The following is a 19,906-nucleotide window of genomic DNA, read 5'->3' as shown; positions in this document are numbered from 1 at the left end:
AATATTTTTATTTTATTTTTAACGGTGAGTAGTAAGTTCAAATATGATGAAAAAGAGTGTAAAATAAAAAACTCAACATATTTGCATGTAATTTATCAAAAGTCTTTAGATGTACTTGTATTACACACTCTGAACTGCAGTACATACGCCTTTCAATTACTGTATACATTTGTTTGTTGTGGGTATTTAAACATTTTAAAATAGAACTTAAATACAGTATTTTATGTGTTCAACGGTATTGGGATTTTATTTCGATAGGTATATGTAAATTATTCATATGAAACTTTCATTCTAACAGGAGAAAAAAAATTATACATGTTTTTATCTCTGAAAGCTACCATTTGATATTCCAATTTTTATTTCTCTGCATGGATTTGTTGCCCTCATACAGATACATCTTGTCAGTTGATTTATTATCATTGAGCTGAATATATTGGAAACTTGATCCCAAATATCTGCATAAAATTTTCACGTGCTGGAAAAGAACCAATTTACTGATTTTGGGTATGCTTCACAAAAATTATAAGGGGCTAATTGTCCTTAACAAAAATCAATAGTGCAAGATTAAATTTGAAATTCATGAAATTCTAGATGCTAAAGTTCATTTGCAATTCCAACAATATAGTTTTGCTCCATGTTTAATCCAAGCTAAGGGTAAAATCAAATCTCATAATCAATAACCCACTCCAATTAGATCCATGCATAATTTTCCTGCCTAGTTTTATAACATTCAGTGAAAACGTGACTAACCTCGTGATAACCGCTACAGTAATCTATCAAGACATGTGTGCATTAACAAAATGGATCAAATTGATAGTTGAATTGAATATGGTACTCTTTTGCGATAGATCATGGCTCATCACAGGACAGAAATCACAAAAACGGTGCCACAATAACGAGCCCAATAGTTGGTTACCAAAAAAACCCCTTTGATTGGTAGTGGAGAGTGTGGGAACGTTAAATATAAACCCCCTTTGATTGTTTGTGGTGGCCAAAATTAGAGACGCAAAAGAAGGAGAAAACAGCTATCTCAGATTGCTTTTGTTGGTCTTAGGCCACGGGGGAAGGGTGGATGGCATGAAATAAAATGTGTGACAGTGTGCTCATGCATGTGTTTGTGCGATGAGTTTAGACGGTTTTAGCTTAATATATTTATATATATGGCGTGGCGTGTGTGTAACCTTTACCATTTCTAATCATTTAACACATGCATACGTTACCACCCTCAGATGCATACCTAATATATATATATACCCATCCTACCTAGCTTCCTTCTTCGCCTCAAGACTCGTCTAAAGGTGCCCCAACTACCCCATTACTCTTTCAATAACCTCATATCATCTTTTGTCTATTCCATTTCTTCACCCCATGAGATGCATTCATTAATTAAATCTGAGATGGCGAAATGCATGTTTCAGTTAGAAAGGATCTTGTTTTTTGTGTTCGATCTTGTGTGAAAATGTATACCATTTAATTAATAATTAGCCTTTTGCAAATCTTGCAGTGTTTTACAAATGGAGCAGCAGAAGATGAAGAGAGGAAGACAAGGAGAGGATGAAAGGCAGAAGGAATGGTATGAGAATGAGAACAACGTTAACGGAAAGAGAAGAGACGTGCGTGGCATGAAGTTGATGAAGGAGGTGGAAAAAGAGAAGAAGGAGAAGCAGAAGGCGGGTTGTTCTTCAGATGCATGGGAGTCCCAGTTGGCACTTGGGGTCTTTGATTTCCCATGGCTGAAAGATGGTGTGACGTGTAAATCAGAGGACTACTTTTTGGATTTTGAAGACAATTTCTCATCATTGCTACAACAAGAAGACGCATCCTCCAAAGCTTCCACTGTTGATTTGTCCAGGGCATATGGCTTGTTTGAGACTCCTGAAGACAAGTTGGAGGATATTGCATGGCAGCCATTTGAGAGTGATATGGTAGAGCATGAAGCAGAGGATGTGGATTGCATCTGGAGCTCTCTCCTCAAACACCCTCTCTGACCACTCCACCACCAACATTCTCTATGCTTCTTCATCTCATATAGAGTTCAGAAAGTTAGGTGTAAAATATTTAATATATTATTAGTCCCACTCCCAGACATTATTCTTCATCTTTTTCCATTGTAATTTAAATCCTTTTCTTTCTGCATGGATCTCAAACACATTCTCACCAATTTCATCTCACCCTTTTTCATTCTCCAAATTAAATTACATGGACATATATTATCATTTAAATCTGGAGCGATATAAAAACTATCTTAGATCTTCTCCTCTTCTCATGCTCTAGAATAAGGATTTATACCGTCTTTGTTTTCAGGTATATGTAAGGAAGAGGCAGGGAGGGAGAGAGGGTGTTTCTTGTATTTTCTTCAGTAATTTTGAGAATGAAAGAGTGAATGAGGGGATGGTGAGAACCATTTTTTCATTTGATTTCTCGTAGAATTCTTCCCTTTTATATAAGTTGCTTTTTAGGCTATGAAAAAATAATTTTATTTTTTTATGATATAAACATTTTCATGAAGGATTTTCATACTATGAATGTTCTTCAAATCCTTAAAAAGCCTTTGGTTATTGAATTTAAAATGAGTTTGCCAACAAAGTAGCTTTTATTAAAATAATTTTGTTTACATGGATCGGTTCGGTGAAAAAATAGAGTGTAACAAATTAAACTTTTTTAGTAAAGAAAATCAATTTTCTATATATTTTGAAGAGTTAAATGAGCAAGCATTTATAAAAACCAAGTGTACTAGATGGAAAAAAAATCAATTAAAAGTGACTAATCTTTTTAAATTTATTGAAAAATTAGATTAATAAAACTAATTTTTTATTTCGTATTTGTAGATATACTTTAATAATTATTAAAAAATATTTTTTGACGTCAACTTTTATATATTATTATTTAAGAGAGTAATAATATTTAACTAGTATTAGTTATTTTGTTTTTATTGTCTTCTATCACTTACTTTACTTTAGTATTAACTCTAACGATAAAATCTTGAACAAAATTTTAAGAATTATGTAACAAAAAGAAATTATTAAAAACTAATTTTATAAAAGAATAACCACTCGTTTGAATGAGTATGAACCCTCGTTTGAATCGGTATGAACATTTGTATTATTTTATTTGACTACTTTTGATTATTTTTTTTCAGCTTTCATATAAGAATTAAATAATCTTAACTAGATTTGAGTTAGTTGTTGGATAAAGTATTATAAAGGTAAATTCTTCATGTAACTTCATACTTTTTCCTTCCTATCACCATATTAATTATAAAAATTCAGTTTTAATATCCGCACTCTCATACCTTCTTTTAAATCGTATTTCATTCTTTTTCAATAACAATATTTGAGAAAGCAGCTACATCTTTTGAGCGCATTTGAACATGTGTGAGAAGTTGACGAAAATATTTGTTATACTCGACATTACTTAATACGGAGATAAATTATTATTATTATTATTATTTTTAGTTTTATACTTTATTTTTGCACCAGACATTATTATTGCATTTTGAGATCTATTTAGAAAGTGAATTACTAGTGAAATAATATTGTGTTAAGATTGGTTTGAATTGAAGAATTTCATGTATGTGTGAGTTAGAAATTTAATGTTAATTTTAGACGAGAACTTTAAACATTCTATAATCATAATGAGTTTGAAGTAGTCTAATTACATGTCGGAGTAGAATAAAATTTTATGTTAAAGTCTATTTTAATAAGATAATTAAAGTTAATATTTTGATTAAAGGTAGATTGAGATTACAGGTGTGTTGTGTTTAAGAGTTGAGTGAATATGATATTAAATGGTCACTGTCCCGACCAGTCCTCGGTCATTGATCCAGAGACTGACCTCAGACATCGCGCACTGGTGTATGGTAATGAAAGAGGGTCACTTAAGGTGGGTCCCAAACGCACTTACTAGGGGATTGGTTAGTCTTTGGGTTTGCTATCCTAAACCTAATGTCGGAGATCGATATCGGACCTCATTTGCAGGGGGATAAGATCAGACATCGGCCGTCAGGATGAAGTAAAAGCCTCGTAAGGTGGGTCCCTAGAAATTCGTTAAGGTAACAGATGTATGGGAAGCCTAAGGCACGAGGGATCCATGCATGAGGAATGTATGACGCATGAAGGCGCAACATAGTGGGTAATCCTAGGAGGCGTAAGGGCCCAGTAGAATTAGGGTTTCCAGAGAAGTTGCATGCATGGCACGTGGGTACTAGGGCACCCGCGAAACAGATGGCGCGGAATATTAGGTGCACCAAGTTGGGACCTAGGCGACACTCTGATTATTCTTTGCACTCCAGTTAAAGGAAGTTCATGTGCCAGATACGCGAAGATTACGCAATAGCGGCACAAGGATATTTCCCAAGGAACCCTAAACAGTGGTAACAAAACAAAGGCAAACCTTAGTTTCAACCTATATAAAGGGTGTTAAGAACCCTAGTAAGCTACCACTAGTGCAGATATGTAAAACAAATGCGGCTATTTTAAATTTACAAATGCGGTCATAGAACCGCATTTGATCAGCACGCATTCGTAAATCTGGAATTTACAAATGCGGTCCTATGACCGCATTCATAAATCACATTTACAAATGCGGTTACCTAAAATAACCGCATTTGTATATTATTCTAAATTAGGGAGTGGGTTTGGGGTTTAGGATTTATGAATGCGGTCTTGGTAAAAACCGCATTCATAAATCACTATTTACAAATGCAGTCATTTACCAAGACCGCATTTGTAAATAGTGCTTTTTTTTTTAAAGTACACTCTGTTTTGTGCAGAAACCATATATTTAAATAACCTGCATAATGATCAAACCCAGCCAGACAAATACAGAAATGTAGTAATCAATTGAAATCATCAAAATGTACATTTACAAGTGATCAAATTACATATAATAAAACCACTATTGTTTACCTATGCTAGAGTTATAAAAATTAATGAAATATGTGGACCAAGAATCTCTAACATATGAAATGCCTTCCTCACTCATTGGTGTTTCTTCTGTGAATAACTGCATTGCAAAGTTGACATAAATTAGTTTCTAGATATATATATATATTCAAGAATTATAGAAATGATTTAACATATACCTGTTTCCAACCAGTTTTAACACCTAGTCTTATAATGGTAATCATCCATTACATAATGTAATAGCCACACTCATAGCTTCCTGGTTGTTTATTACACTATAATTCAATAAAAAGTAATATGTTAGTATATTGATAAACAATGATAATAGAAAAAGAAAAAAATTACAAACCTTTACTCTTATGTAGTTCAAATTATTTGAACTGGATCGACCTTTTAGGATGTTATATCCACGCCATGAACTGGTTAATACAAAAAACCTCGTTAATAGATGGTTAATTAGTAACATACAAAGTTAAGTTTATACTATACTTACGTATCAATGATATCCTTAAATTTTGTGGGCATCTTCTTGTGTAGGGAACAGAACCACACAGCAGTCTTATCAACCATTGATAAGACAAGTAACTGCCAATGATGCCTATATGATCATTGAAAAGAGTTAGTAAATATTTAAAACATGAAATAATAATAATTGATGACATATAATTAAACTTACTCATTAATATAAGGGCATAAATAAATTTGTTTTCCCTCTTTTTCCAGGATGTTAGTGATGTATGCTTGAGTCTCAGTTGAGTTTGGTCCAACGGGATTAGTATATGCAGGATCTAAGAATCCATACATATTTTCCTTCCCCTCAGTGATACAGACTTTATGCAAAAACCTAAAAGTTTTTAGTTAAAGCATAATCAATAATAATTTAACATAAAGTAAATTGAATAATAGGTAAAGATACTTACATCATAAAAAATTGAATTATACTTATATTGAGCTCCTGTTTCCCAGATATAAATTCTGATAAATCTGTGTTGTAAATCATCAGTGGCAGTTCAGTGTTGATTTGAAAAAATGTATTATCCCACGGAACTGGAAAAGGATCATTGCCAATCTGACGAGCATTTAGACCATCCTTCGTCTTCCCGTTAATGTTAAGAAGTGTACCAATTAAGCTATCACACACATTCTTCTCAACATGCATTACATCTATACAATGTCTGACTTCTAACCTCGACCAGTACGGAAGATCAAAGAAGATTGATTTCTTCTTCCAAACATTTGTCACAGATGACTTTTTTTTGGACTTACCGAAGGTGTGGTCTATGTTATTTACCTTTTCGTAAACCTCAACACCGGTTAATGGAGTTGGTGGACCACTACCCTCTTGGTGTCCATTAAAGGCTTTTTTCAACCTCCGGTAAGGATGATGACTTCTAAGAAACCTCCGATGCCGAAGATATACTGTTTTCCTTCCATGTTTCAATTGTTGAGAAGCAATGTCTTCTTCACATATTGGACACGCTTTGTGACCCTTAACACTATAACCTGATAAGTTACCATATGCCGGAAAGTCATTGATGGTGCAAAATAACATGGCATGAAGCTTGAAAGTTTCATTAGCAAATCCGTCAAATACTTCGACACCCTGGTCCCACATTAACTTCAAATCTTCAATTAGGGGACTTAGATAAACATCAATATCATTCCCTGGTTGTTTCGAACCGGATATCATCATAGACAACATCATGTATTTTCGCTTCATGCACAATCCAGGAGGTAAGTTGTAAATAACTAGTAATACAGGCCATGAACTGTGATTTGTACTCATATTACCAAACGGATTCATTCCGTCTATAGCAAAACCAAGTCGGATATTTCTTGATTCTTTACCAAATTCTGGAAAGTCATCATCAAATTTCTTCCATTGAATAGAATCAGCTGGATGTCGGTACATGCCATCGCATTTCCTCTCATTTGCATGCCATCTAAGATTCTTAGCATCGTCTGGGTTTGCAAACAAACGCTTCATCCTTGGAATGATGGGAAGATACCACATAACCTTCATTGGGGGTCCATGCTTTTCCATGTCATCAATAGAATCATCATCTTTTTGTTTCAACTTATAACGTGATAACCCACACCTCGGACAACTTTTCAACAATTCAAAATCTTTCCGGTATAATATACAATCATTAGGACATGCATGTATCTTTTTGTACTCCATACCCATTGGACAAAGAATCTTTTTGGCCTCGTAATTACGATTAGGTAGACTATTTCCCTCTGGAAGCATATCCTTCAACAACTGGAGCAATTCCGTGAAGCTTTTATCAGTCCATCCGTTTATTGCCTTCAAATTCATCAATCTTAACACCGCCGACAACCGTGTGAAGTTAGTTGATCCAGGATACAAAGGAGTTTCTGCATCTTTTGACATACTTTCATATCCATGCGCTTTTGCAAAACACTCAGCTCTCACATCACGAATCATGTCCTCCAATCGATCATCATCTCCATCATCGTGTACTGCTTCATCCATGGTAGAACCCACATATTCCTCAGTTACGGAAACACGTGGTAAATTTAATAATTCACCATGCCATGTCCAAGTTGTATAAGATCGAAGAAACCCATCACACAGCAGGTGTTCCCTCATGATATTCACATCTAGTATCCTTCCATTCAAAACAGTTAACGCACGGACACCTGATCTTTGCTCCATCATGACCATTAATAATCGCGTTACGCTGCGCAAATTGTATAAATTCCTCTACTCCCCTTTCGTACTCATCACTTATACGAACAACATTAATCCAACTTCGATCCATTATATATTCTGGAATATAGTTAGGATTTTATAATAATTAGTATTCTATTCAATCTCACACATTTGCCGAGGGTCGAACACCCCCGGACTCAATCCAAACACGATATTTCTATTCTAAAAGTAACAATAACTAACATAACATAAAACTTTTATTAAAATGTAATTAAAAACTAACTAAATATATAATATAAATTTAAGAAAATAGAAATTATATAATACAAAAATTCAAAATACACACAAATATATAAATTATTAGTTATTAGTTATAAATTCCAAGTTGTATTAGTTATTAATTAAATATATATTATAATACAGAAAAATAAAAATTCAAAATATTAAATAAAAATTCAAAATATTAAATATAAATTCAAAATATTAAATATAAATTCAAAATATTAAATAAATATTATATACAACACCAACCTTTAGGTTGATGGTGATCGGAGTGGCAGAGGCACAAGACGAAGACGAAGACGAAGGCGAAGGCGGTGGCGGAAGTTGCGGCGGTGGCGGAAGCTGTGGCAGTGGCGGAGCAGAAAAAACCAGCGAACCCAATAGAACAGTAACCAGCTATATGCCAAAAACGAGTTAGGAAACGAAATGACAATGCCAAGGAAGTGAATAATGACAATGACAAAAACGAAAACGAAAACAAACGTTGAAGCGGAGAGAGCTGAAACTTACAATGCAAAGGGAACTGAAACAGAACGTTGAAACGAAGAGCGGAGAAGACGAAAGTGAAAGTGAAAACTAGTGGCGCGCTTCAATTTTTAGGGTAAAATTGATTTACAAATGCGGTTCTAGGGTAAGACCGCATTTGTAAATCAATTAAAATGATTTACAAATGCGGTCTTTACTATGACCGCATTTGTAAATCATTCTGAATTGAATTACAAATGCGGTCGACAGGGCACGTCCTATGTCGTTCTCGCAAGCGATCATGAATGTTGCGCTGCCAACAACGTCCCTAGGTCCAAAGGTCTCCTTCATAGGAGTAGAAGACTTGGAGGCCCACCTTACGACATTTCACACCCAAACGATGCTCACCGGCGGCTCTGACGCCGTCTACTGTAAGATGTTGATGAGCACCCTATCGGGCGCGACATTGGAGTAGTTCATCAGCCTCTCCGACGGAAACATTACTGGTTTCGATCAATTTGCCACACTGTTCAGGGAACAGTATCTTTTCAACAAGGCCCCTACCCGACTCTCCTACGACGTTTTTGATGTCAAACGGTAGTAGGAGGAATCCATGAAAGACTACCTGAACAGATTTGCGATTCAAGTGTCCGCCTGAAGCCCACCGATGAGGCTATGGTAGTTCATGCCTTTGTCAAGGAATGCTACCAGGACCCTTCAGCGAATCACTACTGAGGGTCTACCCGAGGACGTTCACAGAGATTCGACGTCGTGCGCTAGTCCTCATTGCCGCAGATGATCGCATAACGCAGAAACAGTGTCTTGTGCCCCCTGTCCGGCCAAGGGCAGCCACCCGGCCCCCGCCTTTGAGAGTTCATGAAGCAACAACAGAGAAGAAGGGACTAGAGAAACCCTATGAACGGACCCCAAGGGGGGCACGAACCAGACGAGATCCTCCCCCAAAACATAACTTTCGGGTGGGGCTTCAGGAGTTGATCGCTATTCCCAACGTAGCGACAAGGTTAAAGATACCAGCAAAGACTGACCGGAAAATAGGGCCCAATAAGAACACTTGGTGTGAATTCCATCAAGCGAATGACCACCATATACGGAACTGTCTAGCCCTGGCCCATCAACTAGACGAGTTGGTAAAAAGCGGGTTCCTGAAGGACTACCTGCAAGAAGAAACGGACGATCAGACATTGGTGGCTACAGGAGTGGATCAGGGGCACGAAGTTCCTATTCAAGGAAAGGTAAACACTATCTCGGGGGGTTTCCCAAGAGAGGGGTGTACCTCCCAGGCAATGGTCGAAACACAACAGACAGATCTCGCTCCCGATGTCGACCTCACCTTCACGAAAGCTGATCTCCAAGGCGTCGTACCTCACGATAACGACCCAATGGTGATTTCCCTAATCACCGCTGGAAGAAGGGTACACCACGTCCTTATAGATCAAGGAAGTTCAGGCGATGTCATGTTCTTAACAACCTTCAATCGTCTACAGTTGTCCTTGGACCAACTGAAACCCTATGCCGGACGTTTGCACGGATTTACCGGGAACGAGGTAGAGGTCTGTGGGTATATTGAGCTAAGTACCACTTTCGCGGACAACCTGTCTTCACGCACCACCAAAATCAGGTACCTTGTTATCGATGCCCCCTCAACTTACAATATACTATTAGGAAGGTCAGCTTTGAACAAGTTGAAGGCGGTTCCATCCACTAGATACATGAAAGTGAAGATGCCCTCCCTCGAGGGAGCAGTGATCACCATTAAGTTTGATCAGGAAGAGGCTAAGAGGTGTTACGAAAACAGTTTAAAAACAAGGGGAGGAATATTCTCCGTCATGTCCAGACCATCAAAGGAAGATAGAGTGACCCGAGAAGAGACCGTCCGGGAAAATCGACCCGAGCCTGCCGAAGGGGTAGAAGAAAGGGAGATCGGGGGGAAGATGTTTAAACTAGGGAAATCCTTGAGCATAGAGTTGCGGGACTAAATCTCCAAAGTCATAGCAAGGCATCTCGACGCCTTCGCATGGTCCGCAGTCGACATGCCCGGAATTGACCCTGATTTTTTGTGTCATCACCTCACCATGGACCCTAGCGTCCGGCCCGTCCGCCAAAGAAGACGAAAGTTTAACGAAGAAAGCGACATGTCATTTGGGAAGAGACAACGAAGTTGTTGAAACCTGGCCACATCAGGGAAATCCAGTATCCCAAATGGCTGGCCAATGTGGTGCTAGTAAAGAAAGCTAACGGGAAGTGGAGAATGTGTGTCAACTTCACAGACCTTAACAAAGCTTGCCCAAAGGATTCTTACCCGTTGCCCAGTATTGATGCCCTAGTAGCCAGTGCTTCCGGGTGCAGATTGCTCAGCTTCCTAGATGCCTTCTCCGGCTACAACCAGATCATGATGCATCCTAGGGACGAGTGTAAGACAACATTTATGACCGAATCATCCTGCTATTGTTATAAAGCCATGCCTTCCGAGCTAAAGAACGTAGGGGCCACCTACCAACGGCTAATGGACAGGGTACTAGCTCCAATATTGGGGCGGAAGGTCCAAGCGTATGTGGACGACATGGTGGTCACAACCCAGCAAAAGGAACAACACGCAACCGACTTGGAAGAGCTATTCACTACGATAGCGAAGTACAGGTTAAAATTGAACCCGGAGAAGTGCGTGTTCGGAGTAGAGGCAGGAAAATTCCTAGGTTTCTTACTCACTGAGCGAGGAATCGAGGCAAACCCCTAGAAGTGTGCTGCCATAATAAATATGAAAAGCCCGATCTCGTTGAAATATGGTCACAGGACAGGTCACGGGGGAGTACCAAGCTAAAGATCCCCAGATGGCCGCATACTTGGAATACGTCCAGGTGTTGAAAGAATCGTTTGATGTGTTCGAGCTAGTCCATGTACCTAGAGAGCAAAATTCCCGAGCTAACTTGCTTGCCAAACTCGCCAGTTCGGGCAAGGGGGGCCGACAGAGGACGGTGATTCAGGAAACCCTAAAGACACCTCGAACAATCACGAACAAAATGGCAGAGATCCAGCACGTGGTTACATCGGAAGGGATGAGGAGGAGATCGCTCAGGAGACAGTGAAAATGCCTAGAATAAGCAGGTACCCGGTTGTTGGAATGGTAATACCACAGGTTCATCACGTCGAAGAAGCAGAAACTTGGATGACAGCTTACCGTTGTTACTTGACCGATGGAATACTCCCACTAGATCCCACAAAAGCCCCGAAAGTAAAGAAAAACTCAAGTAAGTGCACCTTAATCGATGGAAAGTTATTCAGGCATGGGTTCACCCATCTCATATTGGTATGTGTGGACGGTGACTAGTTCACACGCATCATGGCAGAACTACACGAAGGAATATGCGGTAGTAACATCGACGACCAATCTCTCTCGTCAAAAGCCCTCCGTGCAGGTTATTACTGGCCAACCATGAGGGAAGACTGCACAAGATACGCCCAACGATGCAAGCAGTGCCAACAACATGCCGATTGGCACAACACGCCCCCAGAAGAGTTGAGATCAATATACAGCCCGTGGCCATTTCATACGTGGGGAATCGATATCTTTGGGCCTTTCCCCTTAGCATTAAGGCAGATGAAGTACCTCGTGGTTGCCATAGGGTACTTCATGAAGTGGATTGAAGCGGAACCAGTAGCACAGATCACGACCCACAAAGTTCAACACTTTGTGTGGAAAAATATAGTGTGCCGATTCAGGATCCCGAAGAGGTTAGTATCTGATAATGGTACCCAGTTCGCAAGCCAGCAGGTGGGTAAGTTATGCGTAGAGTTGGGAATAAAGCAAATGTTTGCATCGGTAGAACACCCTCAGACAAATGGACAGGTCGAGTCGGCCAACCGCGTTCTGCTCAGGGGTCTGAAAAGAAGATTGGACAAAGCCAAAGGGACGTGGGCAGAAGAAGTTCCTAGAGTTGTCTGGGCCTATCACACCACCCCTCAGTCCACCACCAAGGAAACACCGTTTAATTTGGTATACGGTTCGGACGCTATGATCCTAGTAGAAATCCTGGAGAATTCACCGCGTTTCCAGAACTTCGTAGTCGAAGAGTCAAACGAGGAGAGAAAGGTGAACTTAGACATACTGGACGAGGTGAGAGAAGAAGCAAGGATCAAAGCCGAAACTCTGAAAAGGAGGGTGGAGTACAAGTACAACTCCAAGCTAAGACCTCGGCAATTCTAGGTCGCCGACCTGGTAATGAGGAAAGCTCACCCGTACCAGTTAGAAAACAAATTATCCCCCAAGTGGACCGGTCCTTTTAGAATAATGGAGGCCCTCGAAAATGGGGCATATAGGCTTGAGACGTTAGAAGGTGGTGCAATTCCTCGCACATGGAATGCAACCAATTTGAAATTTTACTTTAGTTAAACTTTGCATTTTCCCTCAAAGGGGTTTTTTAACGAGGTCACCCAAATAAAAGTTATTCAGTTAAAGTACATTGGGAAAAATGAACCTCTCCCTTGTAGTGATAAGGTAAAGAGCGAAAGTAATATGTTACCCCGAGCGGACCTCCCTCTTACGTGAGTTCACCAAGTCCGAGAATAGTATGGTTCGTAGAAATAAATGAAACCTCTCCCTTTTACTGATAAGGTAAAGAGCGGAAGTAATATGGTACCCCGAGTGGACCTCCCACTTACATGAGTTCACCAAGTCCGAGAATAGTATGGTTCGTAGAAATAAATGAACCTCTCCCTTGTAGTGATAAGGTAAAGAGCGGAAGTAATATGGTACCCCGAGTGGACCTCCCTCTTACGTGAGTTCACCAAGTTCGAGAATAGTATAGTTCGTAGAAATAAATGAACCTCTCCCTTGTAGTGATAATGTATAGAGCGAAAGTAATATGGTACCCCGAGTGGACCTCCCTATTACGTGAGTTCACCAAGTCCGAGAACAGTATGGTTCGTAGAAATAAATGAACCTCTTCCTTGTAGTGATAAGGTAAAGAGTGGAAGTAATATGGTACCCCGAGTGGACCTCCCTCTTACGTGAGTTCACGAAGTCCGAGAATAGTATGGTTCGCAGAAATAAGTAAAATCTCCCTTTGTGGTGATAGCCAGGAGCGGAAGTAATGTGGTTCCCTGAGGGAATCTCCCTCTTGCAAGGGGTCACCCGTTCGAGAGCAAAATGGAGACCTTCTCTTCGAGGTAATACACAAAAAAGTTGGAGGCAGTAGGGACCTCCCAAACAAGCAATTTAGTCTCCCACGGTTAAAACTCTCCTACGAGGGAAGGCATGATTAAATTCTGTACAGCAAAAGGTTAAAGAAAGTAGCCACCCTCGCGGGGTAGCCAAACACAGACAGATAGCCAAGCGAGACAAATGATAGTTGTTCCTGTCGGTTGACTCGAAACGCCTTCGTACGTCTACGTCACGCTCAAGTCCAGAGTCCCTGCATTCGTGTATGGTTTCCCTGCGATGAACACCTGAAACACAAAGACAATGGGCGCCCTAGCGGCCGTTTGCACTCCGATGCTCAAGTCAGTACTAGGGCTAGGAAAAACCAAAAACTGTATACTCTTGCCCTTGTGTGTGTGTAACGGCGCAAGAGGATTCTCCCCTGGCCAAGCTTGTTAACTTACTATTTATAGACTAAAAACTAGGGTTTCCTGTTTACCTGAAATGGGCCTTTCTGATGGACGGGCCCCAACACTGTTGTTACCTTACTCTTAGGATAATCTAGCGCGTGGGGTACCTAACTGGAGTACAACCTCTAACGGGATGACCACTTAGATGCCTCCTCGTGCACCTGATCTCTTGGGTCACCCGTCTCTGAGAGTGCCCTAGCTGTTCACGTGCCATGCATGCAGCTCGCCCCTAATCGTGGCCCTTGTTGGCCATATCCTTCTAGTGGCTTCTATACTTTGTGTCACGCCTGAATGCGTCGTCCACTCTACACGCATGGGCACTCGTGAGGCTTCTCCCTTACTGATAACTAGTGTGTGATTTGGGATCCACTTCTCGTGGCCCATATCTACTGTTTGGATACGATGTCCGACCTCTCCACACTGTTTAGTGGCAAGTCGGTGCATCTTGATGACCGATGCCTGAGCACTCTCGGCTCCTTGGCGCACATGCTTTGCGAGGTATTGGCTCGCACTGCTCGTGGGACCCGCTTACGTGGCACCAGCATTACCAGTGGTTAGTCAACGCCCAGGGACTGGTCGGTACACAAGCCCCTCAGCCTCGAGCTGTAACTCGTTCAACGAAGAGGCTAAGTCCTTGCCCTAGGTGATCTACGTGGCTCTGTGCGAAAGGACGTAAATACGGCGCCAAAGTGATGTCTTTCCGGGCTTGTCTTATTTGTGCACACGTGTCTTGATCAACGGCTAGGGTTTAACGTTGCTTACGCTTCTTCGTTTTCTTTTAAACTCTGGAAAACGTGAGCGTCTAATCGCTTGTTACATCATTCTCCGAAACCTTTTGATTGTTTCGCCTTCTTCCCCAAGCATTCTCACACTCCCTCTGAGCGTTTCTGTTTCATTCGCTATCGACTGCAGGTATGAACACTGACTCTCATTCACCCATGTTTACTGGTTATGGATACTGCCTGTTTACTTAATCTTTGCATGGATCGCTTTTTGTTTCTGGGTTTCCTTTTGATTCAAGAAACCCTAAACTCTTGTAGATGTTGTTTCTTGTTCCTGTAATGTCGCGTTTGCGCTTTCCTTCCACACGTTCGCCTGGTTTATCTCCATATCTCTTGAACTTTGTGTGCAGGCATGGGTTTAACCGAGGAAAAACGGGCCAAGTTAACTAATATTCTCACTCGTCTTCACAGGGTTTCTAGGGACGTGGGCACTTCTCTTCAACATGCCTGCACCCTCGCCGCCACTGCATCTTCACCCGTTCCCTCCAATCCTGGGTTTCGGTCCCTCTTCCCACCGTTCAACCGTCTCCCACTTCCCTTTCTTGCCGAGGTAAAGCCGTGGTGATTGAGTCAGACGAGGATTCTGCCGAGGGGCCAATCTACAAAAAACCCAAACCTACTCCGGTGATGGTATCACACTATTCTTCCTTCGGTCGCTCTGCCTCGCCCTGTGGTCGCTCGACCGGTGTTTCTCTGCTCCCTAGTCTCGGCGGGACTGATGTCTCTACTTCTTCTGCCCCTGAACTGCCCCTTGTCCTTCAACATGCCATCAAGGGCTTTCAGCAAGAGGTGATTGTGGACCTGGATGAAGCTGCTGCCAGGGAGAAACTAGGTTTCGACTTCGGGGCGCTTCTCGCTCAGTTCAACGTTCTATTGTCCAGGGCTGAATCTGGGGACTCCTCGACAGCTCACTCGTTTGTTGCCCGTGAGGCGACTCTGAGAGAAGAGTTGGTCCACTTCTCGAAGCTTCTCCACACCAAGCGCCAAGAGGTTACTACGCTGGAGGTGAGAGTTCTGTCCCTGCGGGTTCAGGTCTTTGAGTTGGAAGAGGTCGAGGAGGAGTCCAAAGCCAAGATTACGGGGCTTGAACGAAGGTCCGCCAACCTTGAGGTGCAACTGGATTGGGAGAAAGCCGAGTTTCGTCAGCAAGCCAAAAGGTTTAAGGAAGCTGAGGCTGACCTGACTGGAGACGTTCTGGATGTTTACGACGAGGGTTTCAAGGATGCTCTCGCTCAAGTTGCTTGTGCGCATCCAGAAGTGGACACTACGCCCTTTTCCGCGTCGAGCTTGGTTGATAATGGGAAGATTGTTCCCGGGGTCTTTCTTGTTAGAATATATGGCCTTAAATGAGAGGGGGGGTGAATTGTTTAAGAGAGATTTTAGTAAACTTTTCAGCTTAGAATGAAAATTCATCAAAAGAACCTTGATTAAGGATTCAGTTTTTCAAAACAAACAGCAAAAGCACAAAGCTAGAAAAATAATCGGTTGTTTTAGCGAAACAATCGGTTGTTTATACCAGTTTCAAAATGACAAAACTGAATTTAAAGAAATAGGGATAGAGAAATTTTACACAGTTGTTTATACTGGTTCACTCCAAATCCAGAGCTACATCCAGTCTTCTCAGAACCCTGAGGATATCCACTAAGTAATCACCACTAGATTACTTACCCAACAACCAAGAGAATGACCTTGAACACCTCTAGAAACACACTCTCCTTGACCAATACTAAGATTGCTGATCTTGAACACCTCAAGAACACACAACCAATCTCAGCAAACACAGAAACGAATTGTTCAACAAATTACAAAGATTACACTTGTTACAGATGAATATCTGAAATCAATACAAGTAGAATCCTATTCCAGCACCTTGATCAATCACAAACTCTTAAGCAATCTCAGCACTTTGAAAAACTCTTTAGAAAAACTTTGTCAAAAAAATTCTTAATTCTCAAATCTGTTTTTCTTAATATATTTAAAGATGTAGTTTGTTATCAAATCTTAACAAACTCTTAAATAGCATTAAAAGATTGGTCAAAACATTTAATGACTAGAGCGTATTCAGTTAAAGCATTTAAAGCTCAGTCAAACACAAAACAGTTTTTCTGTTATGGTTCCAAAACAAACAATCGGTTGTTTCCTCGAATCAATCGGTTGTTTTGGTACTTAACAGTTTCAACCATTCAAAAACAGTTTTCAATCTTTCTCAAAACACCTAAGTCTAAACAATCGGTTGTTTCGACAAAACAATCGGTTGTTTCAACTTAGTTTGAAAAACATTTTACTTTCATAAAGATTGAGATGCTAATTGCTTGAGATTTAATCAAAGGGTGGATTACAACATATAAACTACCCTAGAACAAAGCTTAAACCAGCACAGCAACATCAAGCAAAGCAGAGGCTTCAACATCCTTTAAAGGATTTGGATTCTTCAAAACATTGAACACCACTTGGTTCAACAATCTCCCCCTATTTTATGAAGACAAATCCCTGGTGCTTGTGTTGTACCTGATTAAATCTGAAGCATTTTCTGCAGAAAAAGCATTTATACTATCCAAAGCTTCTTACCGCAGCTTGTTAGATTTTAACTCATTTAAAGAATATAACATGATAAACAATCGGTTGTTTACACGAAACAATCGGTTGTTTCTATCAGCAGCAGCAGAAAACACTTTTATATCAGAGTTTTTAACATTTTGTGCAATATCAGACATAGATATACAAGAACTAATAATACTCCCCCTATTTGTCTTCACAAATAGACTTTAACATGTACCACAAACAGATTTAAGAGAGATTATTAAGATCAAGAATACCTAACTCATTTCTTAAGAAGAAAAACCTCTCTTTTGGTAATGGTTTTGTGAAGATGTCAGCTAGCTGCAGTTTGGTGTCCACAAACTTCACTTCACAGTTCCCATTTTGCACATGATCTCTGATGAAATGATGTCTTATTTCAATATGTTTGGTCCTTGAGTGCTGATTGGTAAGATTGATTGCACTTGTGTTATCACACATCAAGGGAACCTTGCTGATTTGTAAACCAAAATCTGCAAGTTGTTGTTTGAGCCATAGAATCTGTGCACAGCAGCTACCAGCAACTATATATTCAGCCTCAGCAGTAGAGAGAGCAACACATGCTTGCTTCTTGCTATGCCATGAGATTAGGCTTGAGCCAAGAAGGTGACAAGTGCCACTTGTGCTTTTTCTATCTAGCTTGCAACCTGCAAAGTCAGAATCTAAATAACCAATTAAATGTATTGGAGAGTGAAAAGGATACAATAGATGATGTTCCTTTGAGATATTTCAGAATTCTTTTTGCAGCTTTGAAGTGTGACTCTTTAGGATTTGCTTGATATCTTGCACATAGACACACCGCAAACATGATGTCCGGTCTACTAGCTGTTAGATAAAGCAAGGATCCAATCAAACCTCTGTATTTTGTTTGATCTATACTCTTTCCAGCAGCATCCGCATCCATGTAGCAACTTGATGGCATTGGAGTGCTTGCTTCTTTGCAATTCTCCATTTCAAATTTCTTGAGAATCTCCTTGCAATATTTTGATTGACTTAAGAAGATCCCATCCTTTGTTTTCTTAACCTGCAATCCAAGAAAGAAAGATAGTTCTCCCATCATAGACATATCAAACTCACCTTTCATTGCAGCCACAAATTCTTCACACAATCTATCTTGTGTAGCACCAAAGATGATGTCATCAACATAGATTTGCACAAGAATTATTTCTGCATTTGACTTCTTGATGAAGAGAGTCTTGTCTACCATTCCTCTTTCATAACCATGAGATAGCAGAAAGTTGCTAAGCCTCTCATACCACTGCCTTGGAGCTTGTTTCAGTCCATACAAAGCTTTCTTCAACTTGAAGACATGGTTGGGATACTTGTGATCTTCAAAACCCGGTGGTTGATCTACATAGACTTCCTCATTGATGTAGCCATTCAAGAAGGCACTCTTTACATCCATTTGGAAGAGTTTAAAACCACTCATACAAGCAAAGGCCAGCAATAGCCTCACAGCCTCCAATCTAGCCACAGGAGCAAAGCTTTCACCATAGTCTATGCCCTCTTCTTGATTGTAGCCTTTAGCAACTAGCCTTGCTTTGTTCCTAGTGATCACTCCATCCCCATCTAGCTTGTTCCTGAAAACCCATTTCGAACTAATAATATTCATTTCATTAGTTTTAGGGACAAGAAACCATACCTCATTCCTTTCAAACTGATTTAGCTCTTCATGCATAGCTTCTACTCACTTCTCATCCTTGAGAGCTTCCTCAATTGACTTTGGTTCAATTTGAGAGACAAAAGTTGTGTGCCTGCAGTAGTTTGAGATGGAGCTACGTGTGGAGACACCTTCCTTTATCTGCCCTATGATGTTATCCACTGACAGATCTCTAGGAATCCTCCACTCTTTGGGCAGCTCACTCTGTTGCAGAATTTCAATCGATTGTTTCTGCGAATCAACCGGTTGTTTTTCTGCACAGATTTCCAGCTTCTCCAAACTGATGCTCTGTTCATCTTCCTCAACACTGATCTTTGGGATCTGACTGATTCTGCGATCTACCTCATCAAAGACAACGTGAACTGATTCTTCTACAGTCATCAACCTTTTGTTGTAGACTCTATATTCATGGCTTGTGAGTGAATAACCAATGAAAATACCAAGGTCAGCTTTTTCATCAAACTTTCCCAAGCTTTCCTTTCCATTGTTGAGAATAAAACAGCTACAGCCAAAGACTTTGAGGTGACTGATGTTGGGCTTCCTTCCATTTAAAAGTTCATATGGAGTTTTCTTCAAAATGGGCCTTATAAGTACCCTATTCATCACATAACAAGAGGTACTCGCTGCATCTGCCCAAAAATACTTAGGAAGTCATGATTCACTAAGCATTGTTCTAGCAAGCTCTTCAAGAGACCTATTCTTCCTCTCTACAACTCCATTTTGCTGTGGTGTTCTTGGTGCAGAGAAATTGTGCAGAATCCCCAACTTCTCACAGAACTTGACAAACTTCTCATTATGAAATTCTCCTCCATGGTCACTCCTTATAGATCCTATGTTGTTTTTCTTTGTGTTTTGTAGTCTTCTTGCTAGCTTTTTGAATGCAGCAAAGGCATCACTCTTTGATTCCAAGAACAAGGTCCAAGTGTACCTAGAG

The 19,906-nt window shown here is 40.3% G+C and overlaps 3 protein-coding genes across 3 annotated transcripts; 2 read left to right on the top strand and 1 right to left on the bottom strand.

Annotated features, from left to right (window-relative positions):
* The first annotated feature begins 1,172 nt into the window (after nucleotides 1-1,172).
* On the top strand, nucleotides 1,173-2,412 carry LOC137806814 (DNA binding / transcription factor). Its single transcript, XM_068607115.2, has 2 exons — nucleotides 1,173-1,298; nucleotides 1,505-2,412. The coding sequence occupies exon 2, from the start codon at nucleotides 1,515-1,517 to the stop codon at nucleotides 1,986-1,988; it is 474 nt and encodes a 157-aa protein (XP_068463216.1). The 5' UTR covers nucleotides 1,173-1,298; nucleotides 1,505-1,514; the 3' UTR covers nucleotides 1,989-2,412.
* Nucleotides 2,413-5,131: 2,719 nt separating this feature from the next.
* On the bottom strand, nucleotides 5,132-5,729 carry LOC137805827 (uncharacterized). Its single transcript, XM_090300080.1, has 4 exons — nucleotides 5,581-5,729; nucleotides 5,398-5,502; nucleotides 5,254-5,323; nucleotides 5,132-5,179 (listed from the first exon to the last, which is right to left on the bottom strand). The coding sequence occupies exons 1-4, from the start codon at nucleotides 5,706-5,708 to the stop codon at nucleotides 5,132-5,134; spliced, it is 351 nt and encodes a 116-aa protein (XP_090156206.1). The 5' UTR covers nucleotides 5,709-5,729.
* Nucleotides 5,730-9,029: 3,300 nt separating this feature from the next.
* Nucleotides 9,030-10,325, top strand: LOC137839246 (uncharacterized). Its single transcript, XM_068648368.2, has one exon. The coding sequence runs from the start codon at nucleotides 9,030-9,032 to the stop codon at nucleotides 10,323-10,325; it is 1,296 nt and encodes a 431-aa protein (XP_068504469.2).
* The last annotated feature ends 9,581 nt before the right edge of the window (nucleotides 10,326-19,906 follow it).

The sequence above is a fragment of the Phaseolus vulgaris genome, chromosome 3 (assembly GCF_051622355.1).
Source record: "Phaseolus vulgaris cultivar YP4 chromosome 3, ASM5162235v1, whole genome shotgun sequence".
Classification (NCBI taxonomy): domain Eukaryota; kingdom Viridiplantae; phylum Streptophyta; class Magnoliopsida; order Fabales; family Fabaceae; genus Phaseolus; species Phaseolus vulgaris.
The sequence above is the reverse complement of the archived record's forward strand: the minus strand, read 5'-3'. Positions and strand labels throughout refer to the sequence as shown.